The 12,962-nt window shown below is 44.8% G+C and overlaps 1 protein-coding gene across 3 annotated transcripts in view; it reads left to right on the top strand.

The window, feature by feature from the left end:
* ABCG2 (ATP binding cassette subfamily G member 2 (Junior blood group)) overlaps positions 1–12,962 on the top strand; it is a 101,943-nt gene that overhangs the window by 7,707 nt on the left and 81,274 nt on the right. For all 3 annotated transcript variants that reach the window (XM_033106630.1, XM_033106629.1, XM_033106631.1), the window contains exon 2: positions 10,509–10,730. In XM_033106630.1, coding sequence (XP_032962521.1) covers positions 10,528–10,730 — 203 coding nt within the window. In that variant the 5' untranslated portion in view covers positions 10,509–10,527. The remainder of the gene's footprint in view (positions 1–10,508; positions 10,731–12,962) is intronic.

Below are 12,962 nucleotides of genomic sequence, written 5' to 3'. Positions count from 1 at the left end.
GAGATATCTTTTGATTTCTTCCTTGATCTCATTGTTGACCCATTCATTATTTAATAAGATGTTATTCAGCCTCCATGTATCTGTGTGTCTTTCAGTTTTTTTCCTATAGTTGATTTCTAATTTCATAGCACTGTGGTCAGAGAAGACAATAGGTATGGTTTCAATTTTCTTGACTTTATCAAGACTTGTTTTGTGGCCTAACATGTGGTCTGTCTTGGAAAATGTTCCACGTGCGCTTGAGAAGAAAGTGTATCCTGCAGTTTATGGTGAAATGCTCTAAAATATCGATTAAATCCAACTGGTGTAATGTATCATTTAAGGCCGTTGTTCCATATTGATTTTCTGTCTGGAAGACCTGATACAGGACTTTTAAATGCAAGGGTTAATTTATGGAAGTTAGATTTTAGATTTTGGCATTTTTTCCCTAACAATATTTAATAGTATCCTCCTTGTATTTTTGTGCCATCATGTTTATAGCAATCACCTGAGAACCCTATCTCTTTGTCAGGATTGTAATCTCGTTGTCTTAGCCTCAGTTGAAGGTCACGTGTGCTTACACAGCAGGTCCTTTTGGCTTAGAGGCAGAGGGCATACAACTGTCCATTTCCTAGTTTCATCACTCGGAAAACCATGTAAGAGGAAGGCCTGGGCTTCTACCAGCCTGTGTAATAGTTCCACTGTGGGCAGGTGTCTGGCTGAGGACTTTAGAATCGACCTGGGTACTTTTCTTACCTGTGTGCACTTTTCATGGTATAATGCACTCCATTTACAATAGATTGTCATATTGAGAGTATGGTAAAAAGTACAATAGAGGCAAATGGCATTTTAAATTCAGGTTATCATTCTTATAACATACGAGTATAGCAGCATCTATTGAAGAAAACTGTTCAAACTGTCAAAAAGTAAAAAATGTGGCATCACTAGTTGGAAGGCAACAAGAGAGGAGGAAAGGTGACATAGGTAGACCACCAGAAAAGCACAGCTGGTAAGGGAAAAAGAATATCATTAACTGCAAGACCTTTGATCCTGTTTGAAGGCCTTTCCCACCTGCCTAAGGGATATAATCAGGCCAGGTAACAGAGCAGGCTGGTTCAGGTGAGTTGGGAAGCATGGGGATGCCTCTCTTATGTAAGGACTTGAAGTCTTTATCGTGGGTGTAGGACACGGAAGGTGGTAAAAAGCCAAGTAGGACCAGCAGGTCCCCTGGAAGCAGGGAAGCGCCAAAAAGGTGGGAAGCTGATTTTTGTTATGTGAGTTAGGTTATTTCATGTACAGAGAAGAGCACAACACATCTGCCCAGAAAGCTTCTGCCCATAGGGAAAGATTCAAGTTTACGTGGAGCAGTTGCTTTTAGTGACCATCTATGTGTGACCAGTATTGCTGTATTAATTAGAGGTGCAGGACTTGGGGGCTAATATGGGGCTGGGGTGTTGTATTCCTGTATTTTGTAATTATTATTATGTATTTTTGCCTTTCAGCTTAGAGTTACGCTTTGTTCCATGTTGGTGTTAGACATTTTCAGTTTGTTTGTTGGTAGAAAGCGCTTCAGCTGGACGGTGTGCCTTGGTTGTACCCATCTGGTTGTTTGATGCATAACTTGTGAATTGCAGAGACCCTGCTGTGTCTGAGGGAGATTGTTAGGGTCCTAGTGAGGAACCAAGCAGCCATGTGAATTACACACCAAATCCTATACCATGAAGGCAGGCTCTTTGTTTGCAGCCACTTCTAAAAGTGTGTTGTATTTACTATAAGTTTGAGGCCTGTGTCTTGTATGGGCATGGATGACTTTTCCGGGGCACTTGTGTTCCAGTTGGTGCCTTTCATTAGCATAAAATCTCCCAAAAATCTCTTACGAATTTCCATCTTGAGTCAATGGCCTGTTTACATTTCATGCAGGATGTTAATGGATTCTCATAATGAGTGTTGTGAGTCCACAGTGGCTGAGCATCAAATGGACATGGCAGCAGGAGAAGCCAGTGTAGATTTTGGAACTGGCATATTTTGACCTCACACGATGGCTTAAGAAGTTTGTAAAGTCAGGATGTAAGGTCCAGGGATTACTTGTGCCTTCTCTGCAACTGCTATAAGAGAATAGGGTTTTTAAGAGAATAGAGCACTTCTACCATTCATTGTGTGGCCAGATTAAAAGCAAGCTATTTACCTATAATTTCCGGGGTAATAATCCTTAAGTAGTTTCCTACTTTCCAGTTTCCAACATTCAATAGTGTGTTTTTGGGTACAGAAATAATTACTCAGAGATTACTTTTGTTTTTGGCAGTTTACTATGATATGGCCAGGTGTGGTTTTCTTGTATTTAACCTGCTTTGGTGTTCCTAACACTTCTTCTGTACGTGGCATGATACCTTCATCAGTTTTGGATAATGCTTGGCTAGTATTTTTTCAAATATTGATTTTGCTCTTTACCCCATACGTCCTTTTTAGGTCTTCAGTTACATGAATGCCAGACCTTTTACATCACATTCCATGTGTTTCTTAGATTTTTTGAAAAGTAGACTTCATCCCTTTCAGTCTGGAATTTCTTTTTCTTTTCCATAGTGATATTTTCAACCATGCTTCAATCTGGATGTTTTCTACATACCAGTCTACTACTAATCTGCCTCTAAACTGCTGTTTAAACTCATCTACTCTTTTTCTTAAAATATAGATTTTGGTCCTTTGGTAATAGTTATCTTTTCATTTCCTTTCTTAAATAGTACATCAAGCAGTCAAAATCTGATGACTCCAGTGTGTATTACCTGTGGGTCTATTTCTCTTTTCTTGTTTTTGGAACATTAGGTCATATTTTCTGAAACACCTGGTAATGTTGATTGAAAATTTGATTATACATTTTTTTGAGAGTGGATTTAACTCCTAGTTGACAAATAAAGTTTAAGTGGATCACTCTGATTCAGTAGAGGCTGGTCTATTCCTGGGTTGCCCATATTACCAGGGCATAGACCTTCTGGGATCTCAGAAGCTTGGGTTTCTAGGGTCCCTCCTCTTTGGTAGGCTTGCAACTTCAAATTTTGTCTCCCTAGCCCTGAGAGACTGCTGAAATATTTCCTCAGCTGTTTTTATCCTCTAGCAGCTTCTTTCTACCTGTGTTCTTTCTGAGTTTTGCCCTGTGTGTGCAATTTTACTGTATAGAAAAGGGCACAGAATGCTGGGTTTCCCTGTGTTGTTTCCTCCTTTCAGGATTTTGGCTCCTTAAGTCCTGGCTGCTTTTGTTGCGCTCATCAAAGAGAACTCTTTAAACTGTTGCTTCTTATATTTTGTTTACTGTTGTAGTTGTTCTTAGGAGGGTGATTGGTTTGGAACAGCTGCTCCATCATAGACAGAGAGAAAGTTCTTCATAGATTACTTTGATTTTAAAAATTAAAGCTAGATTTCTTGAAGTTTCACATTTCAAACCTATTCACAAGCTGTTACATTCACCTTAATTCCTACTGTATTTAAATCTTTTAAAGGGGCTTTTTGTAACCGCCTTCATGAAACATTTTAAACTTCATTTATAAATTTAATACTCAGCTATTTTTTTTAAGTTTTATTAAATTTATTAGGATGACATTGGTTAATAAGATTATATATGTTTCAAGTGTACAATTCTATAATACATCATTGATACATTGCAGTGTATGTTCACCACCCAAAGTCAAGACTTATTCCATTCCCACATATTTGACCTCCTTTACCGTTTTCTACCTATCCCTCACCCCTGCTTTCCTTCCCCTCTGGTAACCTTAATACTCAATTGTGTTTTAAATTGTTTAACTGCTTAACTACTGATTTGATTTTCTGAATCATTTTTATACTTAATTCTAAATCTTCCTGGAATTTAAATATGTCCTTCTGTTAAGGAAATGATCGTGTCATCTCAAATAATTTTGGAGTTTATCTTCTTAGCTGATTGAAGAAGCATAACAACCAGTGATATGAGGCTCGAGCGATACATTCAGAGATATGTCTCCTGTCCCTGATTGTGTGGCTAATAAGCCCATATTTGTAATAATTGTGTCATAAACTGAAAAATTAAAACAGAAATAATGAAAACCAAAAACGGGGTGATGGTGGTCACGTAGTCTGTCCCTGATCTTGAGTCATGTCACATACTATGCTTTCAGGTTAGCCAAATTTAACTCCTACATGTCTGTTTCCTGCTTCATGAATTTTGAGGAATTTTCAAACTCTCCCTATTTACTTATTAGATATTTAATTGACATCTAATTGGAGTTGTATATTTAGAATTTTGTCTGCCTCCCGAATATGGGTTTCAAAGTTGTTCTTATCCCAGGGATATGGGCTGTTCCTTGCAAATGGAGTTATTTATTGTAGTGCAGTTTAAAGTGGGTGGTTTTTTAAATTGTTAATAATATATCTTATTGAATCTACTATATCCAAAACGTGATCAATAAAAATGAGAATGAGGTTTTTACATTATTATTATTATTATTATTATTATTATTATTTAAAGTGGTGAAAGAGTAGTTTAATAGTGTCATGCGAGGTCTCTGGTCCCGTTCCCCACTCAAGAACCCAGGATATGGCGAGGCCAAAAAGGAACACCCTCAGAGCCATGGATAAGGGGTTTATACCACGATAGTCTTGCTGGCGGCTGGGTTGGAGATACAGGAAGCAGGCTCCACATGATCCGCAACTGTGTCTGCTTCTCTGCCAACCAACCCCCTAGCGTAGCCACAGCAGTTATATTAGTGGCTAATGGCTAACCGGTAAAAGCTGATGGCCACCCAGCCACAATTGATGGCCATCTAATAACTGAGCCAGCACCTTTCCACATGAGGCTGAGAGCCTGGAAACTGCTCTCTGGGACTCTGCCCCACACTCACCCCTTCAGGGTCTTGCCTGACAATCTACATGACAAGCATCTTCCACGAGGGGCCCTGTGCCGTATTAGCCTATAGGAACCTACAGGTGGAAAGAAATAGCAGTCTTAGGAACCAACAATGACAAATCCCTTCCATCTGGGAGGATACATGCCAGCTTTTTGTCCTGGGAAAGGAGGGTCACTGCTACTGGCACCTTTCCCAGATTGTGGTACCAGATTTTATGGCAGTGCTTGTGATCCCTTGTGTACTTTGAACATCGAACAGGGGACCCCATAATAGGCCCAGCAAGAGCACATAGGTTCCCCGCAAAATCGTCCCAGCGTTGGGACCCCCATATACCATAGTCACTTGAAGTGGCCACTCGGCCACTACCCCTGGTGTCACTTGCAAATCATGGGTCAAACCAGCCCCCCACAGGGCTATCAGGCCCAACCACCAATAATGGGGGCTTTTGACCTGCCAGGGTCAAGTCCATTGCTGCCATTCCCCTGCTTTCAAGCATGTGGGTGCTGGCAGCAAAATGTTTCCATTTCTGCTGTAGCCTGGCTTTAAGAGAGTCTCACTTGTGGCAACCTGTAACTGAATGGGAGCAGCCGTTAGATGTAGCAAAGCTTCTACTGGTGCGGGCCATCCCTTCCGTGGTCTCTCATTCAGGATTCTCAAGACGTCCCATAGAAGTGAGGCCCAGTAGTGCATTGTGGGAGAGTGTTTTGACACCCAGAGGCCTTGCTTCAAAAGGCTGTTGTAGTGTTCAATCATGCCAGCTGCTTGTGGATTGTACGGGATATGAAACAACCATTGTATGTCCATCCTGGCAGCCCAGCGCTGCACTTCTTGACCTGTAAAATGGGTACCCCTGTCACTTTCAATGACTTGGGGGCACCTATAAAGGGCACAGAGTCGTGTAAGAGCGACCACTGTATGCTGCTGATTCACAGCCGGACACGACCAAGCAAACATCAACCGCGTAGCAGTGTCCCCTGCTGTGAACGCATCCATTGCATTGTGGGCCTTAGGTAGGGGTCCAATGTAATCCACTTGCCAGCGAGTGAGGGGCACCCTCCCTCGCGTAATCTGCTGTGTCTCCCAGGGGAGCCTCCGCCATTGGGGGCTGTCCTGGGCACAGACGACACAGTCATAGCAGGCATCTGCTACCTCCTGCCATTTCAAAGGCAGACCTCAGCATCTGCTCACCTGCCATATGGTTCGGCTTCCAGAGTGCTGCAATTTCCTATGCAGCCAATGGGCCACATCAGTGGCAGGGGCCCGTTCTAACCGTCAGACCCGTGTTGGGGCATCTGCTTCATCATTACCTGGGGACACTAAAGGGGAGTGACCTGTGACATGCATTAGGGTCACCTCCTTTCTCTGCCGTAGGTCCCAGAGGTCCTGCCACATGGCTTGACCCCACAGTGGATGGTGTTCTACCAACCAGTTTTGGTGTTTCCACCTAGGGGGCCACAGCGTTAGGCCCCAGAACACTGTCCAGCTGTCAGTACAAATAACTAGGGGCCCAGGCTCGTGGCTGATTATCATCCACACAGCCCGTAGCTCAGCCCACTGGCTACTCTGGCCCGTCCCAGTATCAAACGAAATGATGTCTCTTTTGGGCTGCACACCCATAGCCGTCCAAACGGCTGCAGCTCCTTGGCTAGAACCATCAGTATACCAGGCATCCTCAGGTACTGGGGGCTGTCCTTCTCTGTAGGGCGAGGGCTCCAAGTCCTCCCCTCTAGGCTGAGCGCTTGGCTCAGCCTGGACTACAAGCTCCACAGGCCCCAGGACCTGTTGTAGCTCTGTGCTCAAAGGGCTTGAACTAAGGGTGCTACATTTCTCCAAGTAGGCACCCCATTTGGCGAGGGTGGTGGTCTGTACCATCCCCATTTTGGGTCCCTGAGTCCATGTACGAACCCACCCCTGGACAGGATAGGTTGTTCGAACCAATATCCGTGCATCCCTGTGATGGCCTCTGTGGCCACTAGGGCTGCATACAGAGCAGCCAGCTGTTTATTAGAGAGTAGCAGACTTCCGCTACTTTGCACAAATGGGACCAAAATCACACTGGTGACCGGAGACGCTCCTGCCGTTGCCAGAGTCCCCAACCGAACCCTTCTTGGCTCACGTGAACATCAAGTTCAATCGGGTGACCAGGGTCTACTATTTGCAGTGTGCCTGCTGCATTGCCCGTTTTGTGGCAACAAAGCCTTGCCTCTGTCCAATCCTATGAGGCCCCCTTTTTTATCATGTTATACAAACGCCTTTCTATTTGTGCTGAATGGGGTACAAATGCCCGCCAATACCCTAGCAGACCCAAATACATCTGCAGTTGGCAGACCTTGGTTGGTCGGAGAAAGACTTATATTTTGTCAGTAATCACCTCAGGTATGACCTTTGTCTTACCCAACCAACTAAAAACTTGATGGATAAGCCAGGGCCTTGGACCTTTTCCTCATTCACCACCCAGCCACTTGACTTCAGGTGGCGGAGAAGAGAGAACTGCTTGCTCTAAATCTGAAAGAGAATCAGATGTTAGTAAAATATCATCGATACAATGAAACAAGGCCACAGGTTATCCCACTGTGCCAAGTCCTGGGCTACGAGCCCGTGGCAGACAGTGCGGCTGTGCAAGTATCCTTGCGGAAGGACTTGAAAAGTCCACTGCCGCCCATCCCAAGTAAAAGCAAACAGCTCTTGACACTTGGGTGCAATGTCAATGGAGAAAAAAGCATTGGCCAAGTCCACTACATAGTGACACGTTCCCAGGCGGACAGTCAGACGATCCATCAAATCGTGTATTGGAGGTACTGCAGCGTGCAAGGGGGATGTCACCTTATTTAACTCCCTATAGTCTATAGTCATTCGCCAGGTCCCATCTGGCTTCTTGACAGGCTATATTGGGGAGTTAAAGGTACTGTGCGTTGGCCTCACAATATGTGCCTTCTCCAGCTCCAAAATTGTACGACCAGTCTCCTCCTGTCCTCCTGGCAGGTGGTACTGTCGCACTGTCCCCACGCGCCTGGGTTGTGGAAACACTTGAGGAGAGTGGTGAGCATGCCCACACGTCACGGCTTTCACCACGCGGATCTGGAGACGGAACTCTCCTACCGACATCTGTAACACGTCCACTCCTAGAATATATTCTGGATTGGGGGAGACATACACCTTGTAGGTACGAGGGGGAAGCCTTCCTATACCCAGTGGTAAGGAAATGGCTTTCACAGTCACAGTCTTTCCCCCATAGCCATCAATGCAGATTGCTGGTCCGGGGAAGAGTTCTGGGTTCTCATAAACAAGACTGCAGTCTGCACCAGTGTCCACTAGGGCCAAAACCCTCTGCACATTAGAAGGGGACCAATGTATGGACAGTTTCACGTGGGGCCTCCGGTCCCTGTTCTTCCCCTCTGACCGGGTACGTTGGCCCCACCCCTAATCAAGCTGAAAGGAATCGGCTTCAAGCAGCCGCATGAAGTCCTGGAGGGACACATGTTGTGCTTTCCCAGACTTCTTCTTTAGGCTTCGCTGGAATTGCTGTTCCAGACGCAGCTGTTTTCAAAGTTCCAACAAGAGTGCATTGAGTTGGCAGTCTATTTTTTCCCGATCAACCCCTGCTGCCACGAGATCACGCCACATCTGCATGTGTGTTACTCTCTGAGGCCCGCGACCTTGCCTCCTTACTTTTGGGCTTCCAGGTCTCGACTTCTCGGACCTCCTGTCTTAACTTACTTTGCCGCCGTCTTTTCACATCCCCCAGGGTGGCCATGGCGGTGGTAATCCGCCCCACATAGGGTGTAAGAATGGCAACCAAGGATCCAAAAGCACTTGCAGGTGCAGTATCCAAAACCAGATCTCTCATGCTGGCTGTAAAAAGCTCATCATCCAGCCCCCGCATATTAGGGTTGAACATAGCATGTCTCATACCCATTTCACGGATGATTTGAGTAAGTTCCGTATATGACTGCCATTGACTCAGAGTCTGGCAGTTCGCCAGCCTCTCCCTATAGTGTGCGTACTGCAGCAGTGACCCACTCCATTAGAATGTGGTTGCCCTGGTCTTGGGCCAACCTATGGCAGTTCTGTAACCTTTGTCGCAGAGACGGATGCCCAATCACATCATGAAGGCTAGCTTTTCCATTTTGCGTAGGGAGCAGAGAATGCTGTCTCCCCTCTCATCCCATAAGTGTAGTAGCAAAGCCGAGACTGGCTCTCCAGGGCGCTGTCGGCACTGCCTCCCCAGCTCCTGCAACTCAGTGGGAGTGTAACGGGTGTAGGTTGTGAACTCAGTCACAGCTGGGTTATCAGCAGCAACAACCCCGGGGCCCAAAGGTTGTTCATGCTTTACCTTTTGCTTCATAATAGGCCGGGCTTCAGGATTGGGAGCTACATTGTCTCCACTCGCATCATACTCCTCTGCTTCAGAGTTTCTGTAGGGCTCATACTCTAAAAGGCAGACCCAAGCTTCCAATGCCTCCCTCTGGGGCTGCTGGTCCTACACCTGAGCTATTTCATTAAGTGTGTCTCCCAGGCTACGACACAACGCAGTGAGGAACATCCAGCCCACATGGCTGGCTGTACCCTTCGCCTCCTCTGGCAACCGCTCAGCTAGAACCTGCAGGGCCCTCTCCAGGCTGGCTGGAGAGCCATCCATGTCCTCCCATCCCTCCTCGGGGGTCCAGCTCCTGAGAACAGTGTCTATCGGGTACCATACACTGTGTGGGGGCCACCTGTCCTCCTGCCCAGAGTCAGACACCATTCCTACCTGGCCGGAATCCTGCTCACCATGCCAGGTGTCCGATTGGGTGGAGGCCTCAGTGCAAGACGTCTACAACCCTCGGAGCCTACAGCAGCAGCAGGTTACCAAAAGGAAGGCGACGCCTTCTATGGCCAAGAGGGAGTTGTGCCATCTGGAGGCTCGAGTCTCCCAGGCAGACCAGAACTCCCGTTCCCGGCACTGCTCCTCGCCGGCCTCCTGAAGCTGAGTGTTCATACGCACAAACTGCTCCACCATACTTCGGAGAGTTTTAGCCAGCACCACACCCTGCACACTGCACCATTTGTCATGTGGGGTGTCATGTGGGGTCTCTGGTCCGGCTCCCCACATAAGAACACAGGATATGGTGAGGCCAAAAAGAAACACCAACGGGGTCATTGATAGGGGAGTCACACTGCTATATTCTCTCTGGCGGCAGGGAGAGACACAGAAGTAGCATCCACACGATCTGCAATCCGCCGTCCACTTCTCTGCCTGCCAACCAACTAACCAACCAACCAATGAAATCATGGCAGTTATATCAGTGGCTAATTGGCTCACTGGTTACAGCTGATGGCCAACCAGTCATAGCTGATGGCTGTCTACTATCCGAGCCAGCACGTTTCCACGTGAGGCTGAAAGCCTGGAAACTGCTCTCTGGGACTCTGTCCCCATACCACAGTTACTAGTTTTTCTGTTCTTATGATGAGAACTGTTAAGATCAACTTTTAGCAACTTTTAAATATATAGTACAGTGTTAACTATAGTTAACATGCTGTACATTGCATATCCAGGACTTAATGTATTTTATAACTGGAAGTTTGTACCCAAAAGGACTGGTTTTAAGTGTTCTGTTACCTAGTGTTTACAATCTCATTTATTTGGGCTATCAACTCACTTTTGCTTTTCCTCTGCAGAAACGCGGAAACTCTCCAGATGTCTTCCAGTAATGACCAAGTTTTTATCCCAGTGTCACAAAGAAACACCAATGGCCTCACCGGGATGCCGTCCAATGACCCGAAGTCATTTACTAAAGGAGCTGTGTTAAGTTTTCATAACATCTACTATAAAGTAAAAGTGAAGAGTGGCTTTCTACTTGGTCGAAAAATACTTGAGAAAGAAATACTAACGAATATCAAGTATGTGCATGAATTTTTATTTAAATCGGTTTGTTAACATACAGTGAACTGCACAGGTTTTGCCTGTTACAAGTAAGGTGCTATGGACATTTGTGTACATGTCTGTACAGATACATAGACACATTCTTTCATTTCTTTTGGCTCAACTGGGAATGAAACGTTTGAAATATATGTTAGGTACATGTATAATTTTTAAAAGAATTGTCAAACTGTTTTTAAAGAGGTTGTACCACGTGAATCTACTTTTGTTTGAGAAACCAAGTAAGCAATGTGTCATTTAGTTTTTCCTGGGTATGCCAAGTGGTTTAGTGGAAAGAAGCCTGGTTATGTGACTTTCCACTTCTTGAATGTGGGGACATAATTTTAATCTCTGACTTTAGTTTCCTAATCTGTGAAATAAAAGATCTGTCAATGTACTTTATGTGCCAGACACATTAGGTTCTTAACGCTCTTTAGGTCCTTAATGTTCTAGAAGCAAGAGCTATGTGGTTGAAATGAGAATATATTATGAAAATACTAGGGTTTTTGAATAGACTTGTAAATCAGTGGCCTGATTACATATATAGTTGTTTATAATCTATAACAATTTACGCAATGCTTTCCTCCATTATACAGATAGACAGAAACTACTTAAATATGTGACAACTCTAGCTTAGCTTAAGGTACGCAGTTGAAGTCTAACGTGATGGGGAATTTAGGATCCAAATCCATACAAACTCTGATGTTCATTCTCTTCCTCCAGCAACAAATTCCTCACATGGTGGTGGAGTGGGCAGAGGTTTGGGTAAGGGAGTGAGACTAGAACCCAGTTGGTCCCACAGCTCTCCTCTTTCACAGATGATAACCGTTAGGATTGTTCATGTTTTTCTGGTTTCTAGAGAACTGAGCCTGATTCTTCCTCTCTGTGGAGTGGGGACTGCATGTAGGTTTGCTTGAACAACATGGCCTTTGTGTTTTGTTTTGTTTATTTGTTTGTTCGATAGGGGAAATAATTATTCGTACACAAAACAAGCACCTTTTCTGGCTCTCTGAGACTGGAGGCGTGTTTATGAGAGCGTTTTGGCGAGGTCTGGCTGCAAACCTGTATAGAATCAGATGTTTCTCAGTTTGCTTGATGCATTCTATGGGGTTGTGGTTTTATCTGTTACTGTCAGGTGACTTCTCCCAGAAGGCTAGGAAATGAAAAAATAGGGGAGAAACTTTTTGGATGTGGGTGGAGAGGAAACTATGGGGATCTGAGATTGATTGGGTGGTGGGGAGGTCAGGGGCTGTGTAGGATTAGATAGACCTTTGCTCATGCAGCAACACCTTCTGTCACACCTACTTCCTCGTTCCTTTCTTGTGTTGGTTAAGAAACCCTGACTAGGAAAACAAGGAGAGAAATGATAGACACAAAGCTTTTATCTTTTGCTACATGCCTAGTTAGAACTGACTGACCTTTTTGAAAGGGGACAAGATTTTTGTGGAACATAACAATGAATAAAGTGTTGGTCACTTCAGATTTTGTGCTAAGTGGAAGGTGACAAATGGTTTGACTATGTGCATGGTGAATAGGTTTAAAATGCATAGTGTGTGAGTATACATTTATCTTGATTATGTTTTAAAGCTAGTATGTTAGTATCCTAGTACACTAAAAGTGTCATCTGCTCAAGGCTTCATAGCATCTTTATGATTCAGTGATATGCTTTACAGCAATAGATTTTAAAAATTTATAATTTAATTTCAAAGTATTTCAAACTTATACCGAGAAAGAATATAACCCCTTTATCCAGATTCCTCACCTTTTAACACCTCACTGCATCGCTAGTCATTTTGTCTCTTTACATGCCCACTGTCTTTAGGATTTTTCTGAACCATTTGAGAGCCAGCTGGCCATATGGTGCTCTATTATCCCTAACTCCTCCACCGTATATTTTTCAGAAATAAGGGATCTCTTCTATAGAACCACTCGGTCATTGTCTAGGAGCAGCCCAGGGGCAGCAACGCCTCATGATGGGTGCAGTGGTGTGTCCTACGGGGCCGCTGGTCAACCATGCCCCTCACGTAGCTGACTGACCACCACATGCTGTCTCCTCAGTCTCATCCAACCTGGGATTTCCCTGTTCTGCCCCAGGTGATGTTAACCTTGATCACCTGGTCACGTTGGTGTCTGCCAGCCTTCACCACAAGGTCACCACTTTCCACTTTGTAATTAATAACTATTATGAGGGGAGATACCTGACATTATTCCCA

Source organism: Rhinolophus ferrumequinum, chromosome 5 (assembly GCF_004115265.2).
Source record: "Rhinolophus ferrumequinum isolate MPI-CBG mRhiFer1 chromosome 5, mRhiFer1_v1.p, whole genome shotgun sequence".
Lineage (NCBI taxonomy): Eukaryota > Metazoa > Chordata > Mammalia > Chiroptera > Rhinolophidae > Rhinolophus > Rhinolophus ferrumequinum.
The sequence above is the reverse complement of the archived record's forward strand: the minus strand, read 5'-3'. Positions and strand labels throughout refer to the sequence as shown.